Below are 23511 nucleotides of genomic sequence, written 5' to 3'. Positions count from 1 at the left end.
ATATTTCATTAGAGCGAATATATATAGGCAAATTACTGAAAAAATGACAATGCTGTGGGTATCAGTGGCTGGATCTCAATGGAGATACAAACAAAAAAAGCGAAAAGCTAAATCAAAACGATAAGTAAAACAGCCAGAAAAGTATATATCAATTTTAATAAATATAATATATATATATATAAAACTTTTTCTGACTAGTAGTTTTTGATATATGGTAATCCTGTAATTTCACCCTAATTTGCATATTTAAGCTAATTTGCATATCATCAGGATGAGTGACAGAGGTGTAATGCTCAAATGTTGATCTCCTCATCACATGTGACCATTTATTGTTTCACTCAAAATGCTAGATTGCCTAGCCTACATTGTATTATTCCAAACAATTTGAAAATATAGATACAGATCATACAGGCAAACAAATATTTACCGGTGCATTGAGATCCATTGTCTTCAAATCCATCCTCACAATTACAGTCATATCCTCCATCAGTGTTGGAACAATAAGAATTAGCGGGGCAGTCAGATCCACCTTCAAAACATTCATTGATATCTAATAAAAAATAAACAAATAAATAAAACTGTATTGCACTTAGTACTAATAAAGTCATATGTATAATTGTATCATGTAAATAACCAAAAGTTGAGATTGTTTACCGATGCAAGCTGTGCCATTGGCCTGTCCATCACCTTGGTAGCCACGAGGGCAAGTACAGACAACACCACCAACAATATTGTAACAGTCTGTACCTTCAACGCATATGGCCACTTCACCAGTACATTCATCAACATCTGAAAAGACGAAATAAAAAATCCATAAATTTCTAATAATATATTTGTTTTTACTCATAGAGGTTGGCACAAATAGAATGATACATCAAACAAGAGTAAGTAGTAGTTACCCTACCATTATTGAACAATTTGAAAAAGCTCTAAATATCTTACCATCATGACAACCATCTCCAGTGAAAGATGGACGGCATGGCCCACATTCATATCCACCTGCAGTGTTAGTGCAGCCAGTAGTGCTAGCACCACACACAGTGGCACCAGAATTACCTGAAGCACATTCATCAACATCTTTTGAAGAACAAACAAAAAGTAGTCACAAGAGTGATAAATGATAAATAATAGACTGGCACCATCTTATTACAGTATTAAAACTACATTCCTACTTATATAATATTTTGAAATTACACTTTGAAATTAAGCTGTCGATCAACATAAACATCACACTAAAGTATTGCTATCTTTACTGAACTTACAAATGGAGAATTTGTCTGGACCTGAGAGTGTACCAAAATAGTTATGTTATTTACCTTCACAGTAGGTTCCATTTCCAACATAACCAGTTGGGCATTCACAAATAAATCCACGTGCTGTATCAATACAATTTGCTCCCTCTGCACAATTATCCAAATTTTCAGCGCATTCATTAACAACTGTAAAAATCAAAACAAGTGACAATTTATATTTGAATTTTATTTTAAAGATACAAAATCCATACAGTAATAAATGTATGATGAAATAAAAACATTTAATTATAAGACTGAAAACATTGAAGGAAATATTTATTAAAATTGATGTAAACAATTACATTATTATATAATATCATTATGCAGTACCTCATTGGAATCTAACACAACATAGTCTAGAGGTATGGGGTCATGGAAGTATGGAGAATAAATAAATAAATTTATTGTAGAATTACATCTTAATACCAATTAGGAAATTTAGTAATGAATATAATTAACAAGAATATAAAAGAATATTGTTCAAGTAACAAATGCAAATTCTAATAACAACAAAGATATACATACCATTGCAGTTGTTACCATTGCCTGAGAATCCAGGGTAACAGACACATGAAACAGAGCCATCTTCACTTTCTAAACATTCTGCATTCTCATCGCAAGTTCCTTCACAAGGGTCAACACCTATTCATTAAAATCATTAAGAAAATCATTAAGAAACTCATTCAATTACAACCTTCTACCTAATTCCTGTTTCAGTATAATTGTCCCCAAACAAACATGAATCTTGTAGTTCTTCCATTTTGTAGTTTTAATAAAGTTAAATGTTTTCATTTATAAAAAGATATAATAAATGGTTAAATTCAACCAACAACAAATTGCCTGGCAGACTATTTCCCTCTTAAATTCACAGATTATTATGTGACATTAAAATGGAATATTCAACAAAAACATAAAAAAAACCTTTTTTTTTTCAGGGGGACAATACATCTTTAACATTTAATTAATCACAAGAAACATTAAAAGGGCAAATAATTAAATAAAGACCTCCAAATGTAAATTATTGTCATGGACAACCTGTAGGAGATCTAGAAGGGGTGCATCCTCTGCACATATCTCTATAATCTAAATCGCATCATCCCACCATTATGCTAAATATTATCTGGATCTCCATAGAAATTCATTATAATAATATAATAATAATTAAACAAAAAAACTCATCAGGGCTAAAAAATATACGTATAGATAGTAATCTAGAAAAAGAGAAATTAACTCTTCCCTGATAGTAAAAAAATAAATAATGCAAAATTGATGGAATGGAAGTGATTACAATACAAGGGCTCATGCAACCATGGTGTGTGTCATACTATCAGAATCAGTGAGCAATTCCTTTACTGTTACTTTTTGCTTTACTTTTGATATATTCTTTATGTTTACAAACTTTTAAAATAAGTGCTGTGAAATAAATTTATTGACAAAGAATAAAGTAGCTTTATATTTGACAATATGAGTTGACACTATGAATGATGATATCTTTGTTTATCTAGAAAGCTATACTGATTTCTACACATTAACTCAAATTTATTTTTCATATAACAAAATGAGTCAATGTTCTTTTACAATAAAGAATAAGTAATTTAATTATAAAAAAACAGATTATTTCTATAGAAATAAATCTAAAATATTCTTTCATTCAAGGGAATGTGCGAAACGCAACTGTAATCAACAACAAAAGTCAAATAATAGAAAGGAAATAAAATTAAGGAAAGGAAAAAAGGCCACTGGTTAAACATACCCCCATTGTCAACATCAGTGTTACCTGAAATAACAAAATATTTACTAGGAATTGTAATTTAACCTGATTAAATATAATATTATTATGAAATAATGAAAAGAGCAAAAAAATGAAATTATCAGTAGTGTTTTCAATTTTGTTTTCAATTTATTTCCACAATCTAACATGATAATACACAATAATAAACTAGTTTGTTAATACATAAAATTGCATAAAAATACAATTTCACAAATTGATAATTCTTCAGAAAAAATTGATTTTATAACATGAATTATAACATATATTGGTTTGAACATTTAAAACTTACGGTAGCATTGATATCCATTTCCAACATAGCCCTCAATACATTGACATGTATAGAATATTCCATGATCAATGCAGGTAGCATGCGGAGAGCATTCATTTGTTGAAGAATCAGCACATTCATCAATATCTAAAAAACAAACAAAATTTACATTTCCAATTTTTTCTGCATTACCAAATTTAGCCTATACAATTAAAAGTAGCGCTTCCAACTGTCCATTTATGACTAACTCAACTGTATTTTGTTCAAAAACATGCATTTGAAAATCAATCTCCTTATAAAACCAATCAAGTGTTTGTAAGTTGTTTAGTTTAACCAGTACTTTTGTAGACATTACAAAGTTAACAAAGTTATTTCATAGTTGAATACTGTATGATTAATTTGTATGAATAGCAAGAACGGCATTTAGATGTGTATGGATTTCATGTGCATTATTTAGATGTGTATATGATTAAAAAATGATCTAAACATACTTTCACATCCATTTCCAAGATCTTGGAATCCAGGTCTACATTCACATCTATATCCAAGAGGTTCATTAATGCATCGCATGTTCTCACCACATTCAGCAGTATCTGGCATGATACACTCATTCAAGTCTATATTATAAATATAATTATAAAGTATTAATGGTTCTCATCTGCTAGCGTTACATTAATGAGTTTTACATTTTTAATACTGTTTCTGTAATGACAAAACATTGTCTATACAAATGTAGATGTGATATATTTGTGTGTTTCAATAACAAATTTTGTTTGTTTTCTAATGGACTCTAAATATAATAATTAAATATGATAGAAAATGTATAACAACTGTTTTATCTTTTTAAAAGATTTGAAATTCTTAAGTTACTCAAAATGGAGTTAATGTGTTAATATACTTAGGTAAAAACAGAACCAACCAAATAAAATTTCTATTGGTAATAAAATATAGAGAATATTGTTACCATAGCAATGCACACCCGTGCCATATGAACCTGTTTGGCATTCACACAAATAAGAACCATCTTGATTGATACAATCTGCTAATTCGTGACAATTTGTATCTTCAGTTGCACATTCATCCATTTCTAAGTATTAACACACACACATTAACAACACATTCATTTAATTAAATATGTAAAAAAAATAATCATGAAAATAAATAACTTGAAAAAGGATGAATCATAAAAATTTATGAAAACTAAATCTCATCTGAAAATTGTCTTTATACATTCTTTACTCTCATACTGTTCTATAAATTATTGTTCTCGCCATGCAGTGTATTAAAACTCTGAATATGTTATAGCTGCAATACCTTGACATGTGCTATTGTCGACAGAGTTGTATCCAGTTTTACAAACACATTCTTTTGATCCTGGTGTATTTATACATTCTTCAAATTCATTACATGGGAATAAGTTTGCAGGTACTGCACATTCATCATTATCTACAGAATACATGAAATAAATCCTTTAATTGTTTGACAAATATTATAATCTGACTTCTGTTTCCACGATGCAACATTTTACAAACACATTATTTAAATTCAATTATTGTTATGATGGAAGAATTTACTAAAATGAAACACTGATTGTAACAACCAAAACTGTGATATCTCTGGAAGTAAACATGGTATCAAGATAATGTTTTTAATATTTTAAATCTTGGATTATGTAGTTTCAGTATTTGTGAAATTTTGAAAATTCCAACTTATGTCTGATTTCGATTGAGTGTGGCACATATTTTAACAGGTATTTCATTTTCACAAAAATATGTTTATGCTATAAAATATATGTATGTAACAACCAAAACTGTGATATCTCTGGAAGTAAACATGGTATCAAGATAATGGTTTTAACATTTTAAATCTTGGATTATGTAGTTTCAGTATTTGTGAAATTTTGAAAATTCCAACTTATGTTTGATTTCGATTGAGTGTGGCACATATTTGAACAGGTATTTCATTTTCAAAAAAATATGTTTATGCTATAAAATATATGTAAATAGAATAATATTAATAGAAATGAGTTGAATTATGATGTTGAAGAATAAAAGTTTGTTTGTATTTAGTTGAAAAATTAACTATGGATAAAAAAAAGATAAATACTGTAAACACAATATGTTTAACTGTAAACAAAAAAGTTATGTGTTGAGAGCTAATAATGAAAAAGAAAACAAGTATACATGATTAAAAACAAATGATAAAACATATATGTCAAAACAAAATTAATACAAGTATAAGAAAATATAAATGAAAAAATAGTGGATAATTAAAAACAAAATGTGTTTATAAGAAATTTTTAATAAGAAAGTATGTTAATGTATATTAGATATATGAAAATAAAAGTGGGATGAACCCACGTAAGACAAAAAAAAATATACCTGTACAGCTTTCATATCCATCACCTGTGAAACCTTCCATGCAGGAACATGTGTAGGAGCCATCTTCATCTTGACACAAAGAATTTTCTGCACAGGTATGTCCAAATGGATCATCACATTCATTATTATCTTTGAAAAAAAAAAGTTTCTATTACAAGTAATGTACCTTTTAGTGTGTTGGCCAAGTTTGGTTGTGGACAAAAATAAAATAATTTGGTTGATATATATATATATATATATATATATATATTTGCAAATTGGGAAGTCATCTTTAGGAAGAGTAGGGGGTTACCACAGTGTACTGTCCATTTCCAGCTCCTGACCATTCACCTAATCTGGATTTCTTTGAGAAACTGTATATCACCATCTTTTAATTCTAATATGAAAAAATCCAATTATCCACTAGTATATATTTTTCTGCTTTTACTTACTTTCACATATTTCACCATCACCAGAGTATCCTTGGTTACATGTACAGGTATAAACACCAAATGGATTACGTACACATGCAGCATTTTCACCACATCCACCTTCAATTAGGCAGCCTTGATTGGCTACAAATACAACATAAAATGTCAAACATTACATTTGTAGTTCTAAGTGATTAGTTGCTAGATTACATTATTGTTTCAAAAAATATATTCAGTATTTCTAATGATACTATTTAGTTAACCCAGCTACATCACTAATTTCACATCTCTCTTATGGAAAATTAACTCCTAACATCAACCTAGATTCAATCATTCTATGAATTCAAAGTAATTCTTACGATCACAAGCAAGTCCATTTTCTGAGAGATGATAGTCAGGATAGCATTGACACTGGTAACTTCCTTGTGTGTTAATACATACTGCTGTTTCAGGACACAAATTAGACTTTAAGTCACATTCATTTAAGTCTAAAAAATAAAATTAAAGAAGAATGCAATGTTACTTTGATATAAAATGTTTTGTTTAAACCTATGTATTACAACTTCATAATGGTTTAAAATGTTATTAATCTACAAAAACTATTTACCTTCACATAAAATCCCATTACCAGTGTAGCCTAGTTTACAGACACAAGAGTGATCACCATCAAAATTATAGCACAGTGCATGTTCATGGCAGGTATTGAGACGAGTGTCATCACATTCATCAATGTCTATGCACTCATTTCCGCTACCTTCATAACCATTCTCACATTGACAGCTATAACTGCCTGGTGAATTCATACATAATGAATTATCCGAGCAGTTTCCATTGCCAATGTCCATACATTCATCAATATCTAAAATAATAAAAATTATTATTTGTAGTAATAATTAAGAAATACTAAAAGGTTTATTTAAACTGTATGATTGTCTAAGGGTACATAATCTTACCACTGCAGTGTTCAAAACCATTGCCAGCATATCCAGATGAACATCTGCATGTATAGCCACCTTCAACATTTATACACTCTGCATATCGGTGACACTCTATGTCTTGCTCAATACATTCATTGATATCTGACATAAATGATGTAAAATATTGTACAATTAAAAGTCATGTAGTTTTTCACAGAATGGTATTGTAAATGTTGATCAAATAAAATACATAATTACTGGTCATATACAACATTTACTAGCTTCACTGTGCCTTATAATACATATTCAAAAACAAGCAAATTTTGATAGCATTAACTAAAAACAAAACTCATTTTAAATCTAATACCTATAAATAAAATATGTTATTTAGGCTCACACTATCATGACATTATTTAATATGTGATATAATCATAATGGCTTGCCTCACTGTCTTTGGACTTGATGTTATGTCATATATTAGCTTCAGAAAATAATAATATATATATATATATATATATAATAATAACAACCTTACCAGAACAGAAAGCACCATCTCCAACTAAACCTTCTTCACAAACACATTGGTAACTTCCCTGAGTATTGGTGCAGTTAGCTCTTTCATCACAATCATGAGCACCAGTTTCACATTCATCTAAGTCTGTAAAGTACAAGTACCATGTAAATGAGCATTTCACAAATTTTCATTTTGCAGGTTGAATTTACTCAAAATTTTGTATTTTGTGGCATGAAAATGGGTTGCGCATGACAACAAGAAACTACTTTTTTTAAAACTTGACCTAAAATTTCACAGCACACATTACTTCTGAAATTGTAGGCGTGCATATCAATGGCATTTGTTGTGTTTACTAACATTTTGGATCAAATTATTGGCATGTGCCACACATCTCTGACCACAATTCGTTAACAGCAAACACAATTCATCACCTCGACACTTCATTGTCTGTTGTAAGCTACATATTGTTTTAAATAAAAGCATATTTTGTTAAATTTCTGAAGCTGCCTTGCTGCCCTTCAAAAATGTTTACAGAGCATCGGTTTAAATCACTTACAGTAAGGTTTCAATTATTCGTTTAATTAAGTTATAATGAAGAGAGACGAGTATATTCCTACCTATGCATATTCTTGATTCGTCTTGATAATATCCGTCATGACATCTACAACTGGCAGTTTCCCCTACAGCAACACAAAGACCGTTTGAGCCACAGATGTCCTGTTCACCACTGCACTCAGTCTCAGCTGCAGTAACATAAAAACGTTTATAGTGACCATAAAGAAATATGTATAAATCATTTGCATTTGTATCAACTGTATATAAAAACATACATTATTATGCATTCCTAATTCAATTTCAAATTATTTTTGCTTAAAATTTAACCCCTTCCTAATAAAATTTTATTTAGTATGATCTTTTGGAATAAAAAAAATGTTTTAATGCTTTCTTTAATTTTTAATAATGTAGTATACACCATATTTATCTGTATAGAATATTTTGTATCCAAGATATGTTAAAGACTCAATGTTCTATAACAATTTTTTAAAACCCATACATACACAAATCAGTTTCTGATCGTCTTTGCAATTAAAAAAAAAAATTAATTTAGAATAAAACTGGGAATACATTGATGATTCTGGTACAGTACTTAAAAAGTAAACAAACTTTACCAGCACAAGTGAATCCATCACCAATATAACCACCTCTGCATGTACAAGTGTATGAACCAACAGTATTAGTACATTCTGCATTGACATCACAATCATCTGTGTCTCGTTGACATTCATTTACATCTACATTATAAAACAAAATCATTAAAATGCTGATTAAATTTTGGTGAGGCTGAATTGATCATTCATTTTAGATTTTAAAGACTATTTTGAAAAGAATACAAATACCAATCAATTGGTAACATTCAATAAGACAATATAATTTTAGATATAAATAGTTTTATGCATTGTGCAATTAATGCAATTAGATGAACTCCGATGGTCTGTTTTTAATGATTTTTACAGACCTTTACATCGCATTCCATTGCCCTCATAACCCGTCTCACAAACGCAGGTAAAGCTTCCAGCCTGGTTCTGACAATATGCCCGTCTATGGCATGGACGTTGCAAACATTCATTCTCATCTACATAATAAAAGATAATTTGTCAAGTAATAGAACAATGCAATTATTGCAAATGTATAAACATTAAATGTGAGAAATCGAGGCGAAGGAAAAGTCATTATAACTGTGACTTGAAATCAGACGGTCTACTTGATATATATTATATAATTCTAAAAAAACGATTAAACATAAATACATTGAAATGTTTTACCTTCACAAAAAGTTCCATTGCCTTCAAATCCATGTCTGCAATAACAACTTTGTACACCATTTTCCTCAACACAGATTGACTCTTCATGACAATATTCTGGTCGTTCACTGCAAGTATCTTCCTCTGAAAACATTTAACAATTTTGATTTCACATTATAATGTAATTTATGCATTTATAAGCTTTCTTTGCTTCTAACCTGTCAGTCCCTAATCATTTAGCATAAAACCATATTTTTTCAATTTCAAGGATATAATTAAAGTTGAAAGAGTGCAGAATAAAGACATTTTGTTCCACCTGCCAAACTTAGTGCAAGATCTTTAAGATCTAATAGTACTGAAATGCTTACAGTAGGTCTTAATAAAGAGGTCTGCTATATCTTTTATACTGTTAAACTTCTCAATAATGATGTTTAATGTATTTTTCACACGTGAAATCTGTATTTTAGTTTCCATCCATAATAACTTTATTACATTTTTGATATAATACATAGCTTCATTCGTTTTTAGCTAGTATCTTTAATCTATGTTTTACACCGCAAAAAAAAGTATTACCTACAAACCATGTATTAAAATGAAGCTAAACTAAGACTAGACTTGCCTGTGCAGTTGTATCCATTACCATTGGCACCGTCAACACAAGAGCATTCATATGTACCAGGGTAATTAGTACACTGACCCAAGTGAGAATGACAATTGTCTGTTCCCCATGAACACTCATCTACATCTAAAGAAATTAAAAAATAAATAATAAAATTATCGTTTAATTGTATCTATAATTATTTTAGATTAGCAGTCACATAATTGATTGATGAGATGAATGTACAAAATATTATCAAATATTTATGTGGCACATATGATCTATGTTTTTTACATAATAATCTTACCAACACAAACACCAGAAACTAATTTGACAAAACCATCCATGCATGGACAACGGAAGCTTCCTCTTGTGTTTTTGCATACAGCATTTTCTGTGCAATTTGCAATACCAGTTTCACACTCATTTGTATCTAAAATTAGTGTAAAAATACTCAAATTATTATTTAATAACAGATTGAATTCATTTATAAATGAATAAAAGGTGTAAATATTTAACATTGAAACAGTATAGCATGTCTTCTATGATTCTTTTGCTATTGGCATTCTATATGTTTTACATTTTATTTTATGTTTACTCAGAAATTGTCAACATAAAAACAAATTAGATACTAAACATTTGCTCAAAAGTGTGAGAGTGATGACATACCATTGCAGAATGTGATTCCATCACCAATATATCCTTCAATGCATTGACAGGTGTAGTTTAGACCATCTTCTGTTATGCATTCTACATGCGGGCTAACAAGACAATCATTTTGACCCGAGGTACATGGGTCTGACACTGGAAAAAAATAAAAAATATAACTGTTTTTTTTATAAATGTTTAATTTTATATTTATCATGAATTTTATCTCTTATGAAACTGATATGTAATTTGATGTCACAATAGCCCTTTTCTCACAAGCGTGCCGGCTGATGCCGGTATAGATATCTCCTACATCGTTACTGTCTTATATCTATTCGAATAGGACTATTGTGGCAGGACTATAACCAGTATATCGACTTCCAATCATATTTTCAACAATGTTCTCGTCTCAAATTAGTCTGAGCAATTCCCCATTTTTTGCTCGTTCTCTGAAAACATTCGCAGAGAAAAAACATATTGTAAACATTTTCTTGACTGCACAAGACGTAAAAACAGACATGGGGATGTAGCCGCTTTCCTTCTCACAGGCCGTCTCGCATTGCAGGGAATATTCCAACTAATAAGGTCTGGTTGATGCCGGCACGGTGCAGGCTCTACCCGTTCTAATGGAAAACCAAACCGGTATGGTAATATAATATTCCAATATATTTTCTGCACACAGGGTGAGAAAAGGGCTAATGTGATAATGTGTTTTTCTATAAAGAGCCTCAGCTGTATTGCTGTATTATAGTGCATCATTTAGAGTAACCCAAGGGAAATAAAGTTGAATAAATACATAAAAGAAATTTCTTTCTACTTTGTATAGTGATGACCTAATAACCCTTACATTTGGAAATGACATCACATAAAAAAAAGTTATCTATAAATGTTAATTTTGTATACATTTATTAATAAATGCTATGTTGATTACATACAGATACATGTTTGGTATCCATCTCCAATATAACCTGGTGGACATGCACAAAAAAAACTTCCCATTGTGTTGTTACACTCAGCTTCTGGATGGCAACGTCCAATCTCACATTCATTGATATCTATTTGAAGAAAATATTGTTTAATTTAACCACCAAAAACAAAAGAAAAAAAAGAGTATATAATATATATCTTTATTGAAGCAGACATTGTCATACAAGAGTGTGTTTGATAAGAAGCTGTATAATCAGGCCCTTAGAAATGTATGACACAATAAAGATAAAAAGAAATCAGTCTGACAGCCCATGGATTAAGGAATAGAAGGATATGCATCGACGGTGACATCAAACGATTTTCCAACGCGTTGCCTATACTAAGGCACTGCTGCCAATCAAACAAACACGCTCATTGAACTCTGTGTCTCTAACCACGGCCCTCTATAGAACGATGCAAATCAACTGTTACATTTTTTTAGAACAAAACGTAGCCATGTAGAAATCGTATGCGCAGTCTGATTGTTCTATTGACATGTCTGCGTCGATGATTAATTGACAAAAACAATAATTTTAATTTCATCACAATCGGACTACGAAAAGTTCACTTTTTTACGACCGTTAATTTCAAGTAGTTGGTAATATTAATAAAATATGCAATTTTTATATTTGAATTATCATATTGGCCTGCAACCTCCTGTCATTAAAAATTGTGTTAATCTATATAGAATATTAAATTGTGCATTTGACCATGTATTTTGTTACCGTGTGTTGTGGTTTGCAGTGCAACAAATGTGTTTTTAATATATGGCTAAGCAGTGGTTTCTTCATAAATTTCCTTAATTATCGATGTGATTATATTTCAATTGTAGTAATTGGCTAGTGGTTATGTCATCCACATGATATCCAATCACCGGGCCTAAGCGAATGAAAACTGTGATCCTAGCGTTCGTTTTGAAAAGTAGACGCAAGGTAAACTTAACCATAAACAAACGAAGCATGGATTAATGAATAAAAGTACCTTGTCCATTATTATTATTCCCACAAGAAGTAGACAACGGTGAGTATATAGATCATGATTACATGTTGTAGCTACTACACTTAAGATTAGCCTACCAAAAGGCCTACCTAGGCCTATATCAATGTCGGCAAATCATAGGGTTTACTAGTAAGCCTAGAAGGCCTGAACCTAATTTCCTTGCTGATTTTGTAATTTTACATGTAGGCTGAGACAACAACTAGTTGTAGATGTAGGGTTACTACAGGTCATAAAATGCTACTTTAAGGTCATAAAAACATTAGCGTAGATTAATCGCGGCAGATTTCGAACATTTTGGCAAAATTAATGTTAAACCCAAAGGGTACTGCAATTTACACACAATTTGTATTTAATCTTGTAATTAAATTTATTAATAATCTTGTAATATTTCTGGGAGATCGTTTAATTCGAATAAGAAAAGTTATAATTAAATTTGTCGCATAAAGTTTTGTTCGTCGCCATAGCATCTAGCGCTAAAAATATGCAATATTATTTATGCCACCAAGGTTATAAAGGTTGTTGTGCATGTGCAGTAAACAATATATTAGACACACGACCGTTTCGTTGTTAACGACGGTTAATTAAACTGTGTTTATTTTGTAATGTTGTGGGCTCTGTTGGTTAGAGTCATGGAAGCTTTGATCTCAAACTGATGCATATCCTTCTATTCCTTAATCCATGGACAGCCCAGTTGAAAAATTTGTCAAATTACTGTTTTGATCTGTTCTGACCACAGAAAATAAATGTTTAATGCTTACCTTCACAGTAAGATCCATCACCTTCATATCCCTCACGGCATGTGCACAGATGACTTCCATCAATGTTAAGGCATTTAGCATGACTATCACATTGATGAGTACCAGAAACACATTCATCAATCTCTGCAAGAGAACATACTTAATAATTATAACTTATTCAACATTGATTCTAACAAGAAATTCCAAAAAGTGTATATAAATGATAAAAGCAATATAGACAATAAACCACCCAGTAACGTTCATTTTGTAGTTTTTCTCTGGTAAAGAAACTTTAAAAATAGTAAATTTTAAAATAGTTGCTCTTCTTACACACTTATCTGTAAGAATGTAATGCTTTATTGTATTCAGGCATGTATCAAACAGCTTCTGTCTATAAGGCACAATTCTTGATCTGACAAAATCATTGTCATTAAAAGATACCAAAGTGGAGAGATATTAACAAATTTAGTGCAGAAAAACATTTATATACAGTAATAAATGATTCACTATTAACCTGTACATGAGCGAAGTCCATCACCAGAATATCCCTCTCTACACTGACATCTGTAAGATCCTGGTGTGTTGACACACTCACTGTTCATTGTACACTGAGCAATTCCATTGGTACATTCATTGGTGTCTATGTAAAGGCAGATTTTATTCAAATTATAATTATTATTTACAATTTCTCAAGTTTCATAATTCTGAAGAACAATTTTTTTAATTATTAGATTATGTTGACAATAAAATTAACTGTACCTTCACATGTAACTCCATCCCCATTGAATCCTATTAGACATGTACATTCATAAGATCCATGTATATTGTGACAATTTGCATTAGAGCTACAGTTGTTTCCGCCTCGTAATAAACATTCATTTGTATCTGCACAAAATAATAAAATATATAAGTTGTAAAAGTTTGATCTATGAAATAAATAAAATAAGGAGGTAGACTACTTTAGTACAGAATAGCAAATTTTAGTATTTAGTGCGGTACTTTCCCTATGATACATTAAAATTACTATTTTACTTTTCCTGAAGTGTACAAACATTGCTAAAAATATTTGTACATAGGATAAATTATGGAAAGTCCACAGTGCAACACCGATCACAATCATTGTATATAAACCAACAAAAAGAGTACATTAACTCCATTGGAAAATATCGAAAACATTATCTGGAAAATGTGTACACATACTTTTGCATGGTAGAATTTATGGTATGCCTACTTACCATGACATTCACGCCCATTACCAGAGAAGCCTTCAGGACACGCACAAGTAAAAGATCCAACAGTGTTCTCACAGAGAGCAATTGCTGAACATTCATGTAAACCTGTACTGCATTCATCAATATCTTGAATAAATAATAAATTAATAAAATAATAAATTGTTAATTTTATTTACATTATTGGAACACCAGATATTGTAATAATAGATTAAGCACCTTTTTTTTAAATGCATTTTACGCATTATATCTAAAGTTTGTATTTTCAAAAACATTTGAAGAGAGTTCACACATACCTCTACATTCAGTGCAATGACCAGAATATCCTGGGCCACATTGACATTTGAATCCATATTTGGTGTTAACACAATCAGCATAATTCCCACAGTTGTCTGCTCCCATTTCACATTCATCAATTGCTGAAATGATGCATTTTTGTTAATGCATCTTGATAATTTCTTTTATATGGTATGTTAAGTTACAGCTACTCATTGAATATTTATTTTGAGATTAAAGTTCAATTTTGCTAAAATGTTATGTGCCATAAAATGTATTTTCTATAGTATTAAAAATAAAATATATTCAATGAAATGTATAGAAATCTATTCAAATAGTCCTAAAGTCTGATAGAAACTTGTTGACATACTTTGACAATATCTTCCATCTCCACTGTAGCCAGAGAAGCATTCACACACATATGAACCATCAGTGTTGTAACAAAATGCATTGTGATCACAAGCATCTGTTCCCTCACTACATTCGTTAATATCTGTAGATTGTAATATTAACATAATTATTAATCACAAATAATCAAAATCATATCCAATAAAGTGTAAGGAGTTTCAATAGTGAAAAGTAGTAGCAAATAGTAGCAAACTCTTACCATCACAATTTCCAGCATTTCCATTGCCAGTATAACCATCTTGACAGATGCATGTATAGTTACCGACAGAATCAACACATAGTGCATTTATATCACATCTGTTTTCTTGACGTAAACATTCATTTACATCTGAAAAAATAATGAAAACTGTTATTACAAGTTTCTATAAAGCATTTTAACACAAAATACAAAATCAGGAATATATCAGTAGATGCTAAAAAGATGATAATTACTATTTAAATTTAAAAAATGTATCTACTTAATTAAATGTTTATAATATTAATAAAAATACTGGATACATGTTTTTGATAAAATTTGTACTTACTCTCACAGGTTCTTCCATCACCAGTGAAACCATTTTGACAACTACATTCATATGTTCCATCAAGGTTAGTACATATTGCATGCTCATCACATACATTGCTTTCATCACTACATTCATCAATGTCTTTAAACATAATGAAAAACATTTGTTAAACATATAGAAACATTAATTTAAACAACATAATTAATGAACAATTGTTTAAAGCAAACATAAACAAAGTGAATGTTGTATTGATTACAATATCCACTTTAAGATACTTTTAAACTATATTTAAACTTTGTTAGCAATACGTCAATGTTTTTTTCTCACACAAATAAATAAGGTATACTTTAAAATCCCTAATGTGATGGGAAACTTACCATTACAGACATCAAGCTCTTCATCGCGCTGATATCCTTCAAGACATTCACATATGTAAGAGCCAGCAGTGTTGTTACAAACACGATCCCTGTCGCATTCTGCGATGCCAATTGAACATTCATCAATGTCTTAAAATAGAAACATTTATTTTTAAAACCTTGAAATATGGTAACATGAAAATCTATACTTATTTGTTTGCTTTTCATATTCAAATACTTGTAATTATTTGTTTAGTGCATTTACTTGCTTACAATAACAATAATATTTATTTGGCATGTTATCATCAAACACAATGTTGCCAGGAGCAAGCAATATGCATACACCTGAACAGATTTAACTTCTCTTACTCCAACGTTAACACAACAACCATTTATAAACAAAGTTAGCAAATTAGGTAAAATGACATAAAAACACGAACTAGATATACAAAAGAATATGAATGTAAATATTAAAAAACATCAGTACTTTGAGCTTTAAAGTTGCAATTTTTAATATAATTTTACCATACCTGTAGTCTAGGGAAAATTACAAAAGAGGAGTTTAGAAAAGTGTTGGATTTTGCCTTCCCAATGAATTAATCATCCTTCACACCTTTCACTTAATTGCACATATTCATTAAAAGAGTACAGTAGACATGAATTATTTTAAAACCTAAAGTCAGTCTATTTACTTTAAAAATATCTTCTATCCTTAAAATAATTAAGGTCTTTAATATATATGAATATGAAATATCCCAATTCCTTTATTTTCTAGTAGCCTTTTTCTGAATTTTCTCAAGTCTAGCAATATTACAATTTTCATTTTGTGTCCACATACAACAATATGTTATAATGCTCAGCCGCTTGACTAAAGGCTTATTTTATCTTCAATATCAGTTGAAATAGCAATAGCTTAATTCATTATTTTCTTATTACTTTATTTAATGCAAATACTCACCAACATATGTGCGCATAGTCTCATTTCTTGTCCAACCACTTTCAGAGCATTCAAATGTTCCATTTCTATTTGTGCATGGTAAGAAGTCACATCCCCAGTGTTCAGTATCATCACACTCATCAATATCTATATATATATAAAGAAAAACAAGTGATCAACAACTAAAAGGTACCTGATATATCCTGGAAATATGAAAGTAATTATAGTATGAAATAGAACAACGCTTGGATTAAACACATCCCTCTATGAAACGCCTAAGGAAATTTACTTATGTATTACAAATTTCTATTTGTAGTAAAACATATTGACTGCCATGATATAAGCATTCTGATACAATTTATATTGCATTTTATCACTTCTGGATATTAAATTTTGTCATATCGAGGAGGAGAATATATGTTACCATTTTAAGCTCTGTCTACAATATCAAACTTGATGTGACAAAAAATGTGATGTGCCATTAAATGAACTTGATGATGTCATATCACTGCCATATTTAAGCATATTTGGGCACATCACACTTTTTTTTTGTCAAACTAGTAGACAGAGATTAACACCCCAAAAAATAAATGCATTCCTCAAATAAACAACCCCCTAAAAACCCTTCTGAAAAATCGCCTGGGAATTATTTTGAATAAATATGGTAAGTATGTAACAAAGAATAAAATATTTACCAATGCATATCTTTTCATCTACAGTAACAGAGGTACCACCTTCGCTACCTAAACCATTATCTTCAACTCCTTCAGAAATAACAGGATGTCTATATCCATCAAAACAATCACATGTATAGCTTCCTTCCAAATTCACACACACAGAACGGGTGTCACTGCAAGCATTTTCTCCAGCACATTCATCAATATCTATAATTTAAAAAACAATGATGTTTGGATTTAACACATATGAATGACATTTCAGTGCTTTATATAATTGAATAGGTTTCTAAGTCAAATTATTAATTTAAAAAATGAAGTAATTTCATCTATTTATGAAAAAAGTTTGTATATATATTTTTATTTCAAGAACAATACATTATTCAATATATAAAAACAAATGTGTTGATGTACCTTGACAGCCTTCTGCTCCACTTTCTATATAACCTTCTAGGCATGGACACATGTAGTCACCATCAATGTTAAAGCATTCAGTGTTATCACCACAGTCATATGTACCAAGTGTGCATTCATCATTATCTGTAATAAAAATAAAAACAATATTGTTATTCTTTATAGATCTGCACATGCAACATTTATACATATATTGTATTCATATAGAGTAGGAAGTTATTAAAAGTATAAGATAATTAACCTGCACAAGTTTGTCCATCGCCTGAGTAACCTAGGTAACAAGCACACACATAACTGCCAAGTGTGTTAGTGCAGTTGGCATTTCCATGACAGGCATCATCTAAAACAGCACATTCATCAATATCTGCATAAAACAATACAATGTTATTGTGAACTACCTGTCGTATGATTATATTTTGGAAATTTAATTCCAGCACATTTCTAATAATGTTTATATTTGAAACCATTCAATCATCATGTAAATCTTCAGTAGACAGTTCTATACAATAAAGTTTCATTCATATGTCTGATCAATCACTAGTGAGATTGTGTTATGATGAATAAAACAAACTGCATTAACGACCACTCTCAATGTGAATAGAAGTGTAACTAATATGACAAAATAAAGGCCCAACATCTTGATAGGACTGCTGATTTAAATTCTACTAACAATGTTGCCTCACTTCTAATTTACAAACCCATTATTTTGTATTTCTTCGGATATAAATGCATGAAAGTTTACAGTTTTAGCTCTTGGTTCTGTCTTTATATATTTTTTACATTGCATATGAAAAGATTCAGAACACCCACCCAATGTAATGTTCATCCATGTGAGTTGTAGGCTTACTTGATATATAGTTTAAAAAATACACCAGTACAACAACACTACTAAAGCAGCAAATAGTATCAAATTATTTTTAATTTACCTAGATTGGCTCCTATGTATTAATATTTATGCATATATTCATGCTATAATTTGACCACAGAGGTTTGCTTGTATCTTGAGATTTTCTTGACAGATTGGCTCAGTACCTTACAAAAACAGATAATAAATTATAGAAATAGATAATACACACCTCGACAGATTCGTCCATTGCCTTCGTAGCCATCCAGACATGTGCATGTATATGCACCAATAGAATTGGTACAGTTTGCATTCATATCACAGAGATTTTCTCCCTCACATTCATTGATATCTAGTTGAGAAGCAAAAAAGAAACGATAAGTTACCTTATGATAGGTTGTGAGAAACATAAACTTCTAATTTAAAATATAAACCGATATAAACAAAAATGATTTTATTCTCTTTATTTTCTCTTTTATTAACATATTTTTCTTTTTGTACTTGTTACATTATCGTATTGAGTTTGTAGGAATAAATTGTCTTGTATTAAACAAGTCCATAGGTGTTGCTGTTTTATCATATGATTCTACCTATATATTATATTAGTACTTACCTTCACATGTGATACCATCTCCATCATAGCCTTTATTACAAATACAAGTAAAGCTTCCTTCAGTGTTGTTACATGATGCAGCTAAATTACAGTTACTTGTACCACGCTCACATTCATTGAGATCTATAAAACATAATTTTAATACAATCAACAATTCATAATTTCTATTTGAATGTGAACAATAAAGTAAGTCATATAATAGTCAAAATATATTGTCATTTTTCATAATCATCATATGATGTATGCCACAAAATTACAAGTTTAGTTTAAATATTTTAGATTAAAATCGTGATTCTCTTTTTAAATGCCAACAATTGCAACCAAAATGCAAAAGTCATCATTTTCTGAACCATCTTTTTTTGCCATTTTCAGTTTGATTGGAGAACTGGTATGCCTCGCCCACATGTTGTAGGCCTAGGAATCCTATTTAGTATCTAGTAAACTGTTTTGAAAAATAAGAAAAATAGAAATTTCCAAATAAACAGAAAAGCCATAGAAAATATTTATTTGGTATATTTACTGTAGGCCAGTACTATTATTATTATTAGACTGTCTTTGATTGGGTGTCTTGTAACCTTTCTTGAGAGTTTTTAATGTAATTTTACTCTTTCTTGATACCTCTATTAATCGTGCAATAAGTCAGTTGGTGTCTAGTGAAAATCACAGGTTGTTTTAGTAAAATGTACAGCCAAAATTAAACCAAATACACTATTGAAAAATGTTCTTACCCTCACAAACTTGACCATCACCAGTGAAGCCCTTAGTACATGTACAGACGAATCCACCTTGAAGGTTCTGACAGTCTGTGTTTACTTGGCAATTGGACAAACCATCTGCGCACTCATTTATATCTAAAATACAGTTAATAAAAAGAAACTATAAATAATGGGCAAAATGAGACACAGTCATAGTTCATCACCTTATAGATCTGTTTGATGAAGCACACCGTTTTTATTTAAATAGAGAATGTACTCTACAATCAGAACCAAAACGTATTTGATTTTACTGTGATGATGCAAAAACTTAAAGAATCACAGAATCAGAGTATCAGAAAAGTATTGATTGCTGACAATTTAAATTTCAAAATTTCAGTAGAAATCAACATTCTACTAACCAAGAAGCATTGATTGATGCCCTTGCAAGAAATGATATATTAAAATAGGAAGATACAATATTAAAGTAGAATATTCTAATATTCTCCTTTGTTTGCTTAAGGGTACTTGTCTGAAATTGTGGCTAATGTCATTTTGCCAAGGAAGTAAAACAAATAGGCTGATAATATATACCATCACAGGCACCGGATTCATTATTTGCTGTGTAACCTTCAATACAGTTACAATAAAAGCTTGTTGTAGTATCAAAGCACTGTTGATGTTCAGTACAATTGTGAGATCCTTCTACACATTCATCGATAGCTAATAAAATTAAATAAAACTATAGTTTAATTTAGATCATTGTGATAAAAGATCATTTTACCGACATATTTTTAAAAATACATTAAAATATGAGCACAAAACGTTGACGCATGCCATCCTATGACCTTATGCATATACGCTTATAGCGAATTATATAGTATATACTGTATATCTATGTGGTGAAATTGCATGACCCACATATGTTCTATTTTTTTGGTATTATGAAAATTTGGAAAGTGATGATTTGAGCAAAAAAAAAAAAAAATATTTGGATAAAAAAATTGTACACGTAGGAGCGTGGTGCACGTTCTTGTATAACTTTGACAAAAGAGATAAAAAAAAACTTTATAAATTAAACTGAATAACGTCACAACATCTGACTCATATCTGTAAGAAATTCAGTATATTGAATTTATATATATATATATATACGTGACCCATGTTATTCACATTTTTAGGTATGATGATGTCATCAAAATTAACATGGTGGGAATTTATGAGAAAGATAATTGGTTGAGCAAGCACATATTAAAATTTGAGATTTTAGGTAGCCATATGATGACGTTATAATATTTTCGACATCAAATGTGTACAGTACATGAATTCATATCTACAGCCTTGGTACACTATCAAACTTTGTGACAAAAAAAATGTGATGTGCCCATATATGGACATGGTAATGTCAAATCAATACCATATTTGACAATATCACTACCATATTTGGGCACATCACACTTTTTTGTAAAACTTGTTTGATAGTGTAGACAGAACTTAAAACTCATTTGATTCCATAAAAAGTAAAAAAAATGGGGATCATCTTCCATTTTGAAGATTTATTTTTATTTTTAAAAGGCTTTTCCAGCACTTTTGTGCAATTAATGTGCGCATTTTGTCATTTTAAAATCTGGTGAATGTTGAGTAGATTTGTACAAAAAAGTCATATTTTTATGTTTCCAAAGTATTGCACATACAAAAACTTGTTTTTATGCAGTAATTTATTTAAACAAGCAAATCATGCTCTAAATTAATCAAAACATAATTTTAGGCATTTAAATTTGACCTGAAGTTTATGTATAGTGAATTTGATTGATATGTGATGGTGAGTTATGGACATATGATTGATAATTTGATTTCAGAAAATGGCGTATAAATGACATCACGGATGAGTGATCACACTGAAAGCTTATTACAAGTAAATTAAATTATTTGAAAGATATTGTGGAATTTTAATGATCATTGACATTTAACTTTTTAAGATAATAGTTATATAAAATCTCTACAGAGAGAAATAAACAATAATAATAATAATATTGATTTAAACTTGAGTGTTTGTTTTGTATTTTGTTATTTACCCAATTGAATTAAATATGTTTAAAAAATAGGTTATATTTACATTCACAATCAGTGCCAGTTTGACTTTCTCTATGACCTTCAAGGCAATGACAATTAAATCCACCTTCTGTGTCTTCACATTCTTGTCTTTCAGTGCATGAGTGCGTACCATCATCACATTCATTGATGTCTATAAAATACAAGATCCAATTAAACAATATTCTATATCCCTAAATAAGCTAATAAATATTATATTACACCTAAATAAATTGTCATTTGATTGGACGATTGTGGGTCACATGGCGTTCAATAATACGCACTATTAAACGATCGTTTAATAGTACTTTTTTTCATAGTACTTTTTTTCGTATGGAAAATGGCTAGCTGACCGGCGGGCGGCCGCATATGGTATTTTTATTTCCTTTTATCGTTATAGCATTGGAGAAAAAATCTGTTCGCGTTTGGAAAATTGTTTTTTATACTATTGCTTTTGAAATACAACAGCGCCACCTATTTTGTACTTTGGTTGCAAATGTTATTGTTATGACTGGTTTCGCGATGGAAGTACATTTTTGAAGAGATATATATGTACTACTGTACATCTAAATTAACTTTAGATCGATTTTGATTAATTAATGGAAACATCTCTATAAGACGTCGAATTGTCGGAAATTTTTTTATCCTAGATGAGTTCCAGTTGCCTGTCGAAGTTTCGTATTGCTGTCTTCAGCCTAGGCCTATAGGCTATATATGCATAGTTTAAATAGTTTAGATGATTAATTTCTTCAAGCAAGTTCCGTGGCGCAGCAATGAAGCGTTGTCTTGTGATCGAGTGACAATTTCATCACGAGTTCAAGACCCAGTAGATGACTTTTGTTTATTTATCGGCAAACGCGAGTGTTGCCACACGAAAATTACACAGTCAATATCATCGTACTCGAGAATTTGCTGGATTTTATATGTTTAATGACAGGGGACACGATAATTACCCGAAAATTACTCAGTCAATATCATCATACTCGAGGATATATACGATTTATGATCCTCGCAGCGGTAGTCATGTGACGCAGTTTCAACCAATCATGTTCACGTATTTACATAGGCTATGTAATATAATTATCAAAAACCAAATGTTACTGTTTTAATCAATGTGATGTGAATCAAATGTAGGCCTTGGCTTGGCCTACCTTTTATTTGATTCAAA

At 30.3% G+C, this 23511-nt stretch overlaps 1 protein-coding gene across 1 annotated transcript in view; it reads right to left on the bottom strand.

Annotated features, from left to right (window-relative positions):
- LOC144835253 (uncharacterized) overlaps positions 1–23511 on the bottom strand; it is a 97386-nt gene that overhangs the window by 17574 nt on the left and 56301 nt on the right. Inside the window, exons 93-134 of the mRNA XM_078690315.1 lie at positions 22369–22497; positions 20847–20975; positions 20289–20411; positions 19561–19683; positions 19180–19299; positions 18345–18467; positions 18104–18229; positions 17711–17899; positions 17037–17162; positions 16100–16228; positions 15741–15863; positions 15416–15544; positions 15179–15301; positions 14829–14951; positions 14539–14661; positions 14063–14188; positions 13818–13943; positions 13325–13447; positions 11537–11656; positions 10623–10757; positions 10261–10386; positions 9975–10100; positions 9377–9499; positions 9070–9186; positions 8723–8845; positions 8171–8296; positions 7575–7697; positions 7076–7201; positions 6730–6981; positions 6482–6610; positions 6144–6266; positions 5713–5841; positions 4646–4777; positions 4296–4418; positions 3823–3948; positions 3353–3478; positions 3046–3069; positions 1818–1934; positions 1317–1439; positions 943–1077; positions 655–789; positions 428–550 (exon numbers count right to left, since the gene is read on the bottom strand). Of these exons, the coding sequence (XP_078546441.1) occupies positions 428–550; positions 655–789; positions 943–1077; positions 1317–1439; positions 1818–1934; positions 3046–3069; positions 3353–3478; positions 3823–3948; positions 4296–4418; positions 4646–4777; positions 5713–5841; positions 6144–6266; positions 6482–6610; positions 6730–6981; positions 7076–7201; positions 7575–7697; positions 8171–8296; positions 8723–8845; positions 9070–9186; positions 9377–9499; positions 9975–10100; positions 10261–10386; positions 10623–10757; positions 11537–11656; positions 13325–13447; positions 13818–13943; positions 14063–14188; positions 14539–14661; positions 14829–14951; positions 15179–15301; positions 15416–15544; positions 15741–15863; positions 16100–16228; positions 17037–17162; positions 17711–17899; positions 18104–18229; positions 18345–18467; positions 19180–19299; positions 19561–19683; positions 20289–20411; positions 20847–20975; positions 22369–22497 (5355 nt within the window). The remainder of the gene's footprint in view (positions 1–427; positions 551–654; positions 790–942; positions 1078–1316; positions 1440–1817; positions 1935–3045; positions 3070–3352; positions 3479–3822; positions 3949–4295; positions 4419–4645; positions 4778–5712; positions 5842–6143; positions 6267–6481; positions 6611–6729; positions 6982–7075; positions 7202–7574; positions 7698–8170; positions 8297–8722; positions 8846–9069; positions 9187–9376; positions 9500–9974; positions 10101–10260; positions 10387–10622; positions 10758–11536; positions 11657–13324; positions 13448–13817; positions 13944–14062; positions 14189–14538; positions 14662–14828; positions 14952–15178; positions 15302–15415; positions 15545–15740; positions 15864–16099; positions 16229–17036; positions 17163–17710; positions 17900–18103; positions 18230–18344; positions 18468–19179; positions 19300–19560; positions 19684–20288; positions 20412–20846; positions 20976–22368; positions 22498–23511) is intronic.

Source organism: Antedon bifida, chromosome 1 (genome assembly GCF_963402885.1).
Source record: "Antedon bifida chromosome 1, ecAntBifi1.1, whole genome shotgun sequence".
Taxonomy (NCBI): domain Eukaryota; kingdom Metazoa; phylum Echinodermata; class Crinoidea; order Comatulida; family Antedonidae; genus Antedon; species Antedon bifida.
This window is presented reverse-complemented; position numbering and strand designations above follow the sequence as displayed.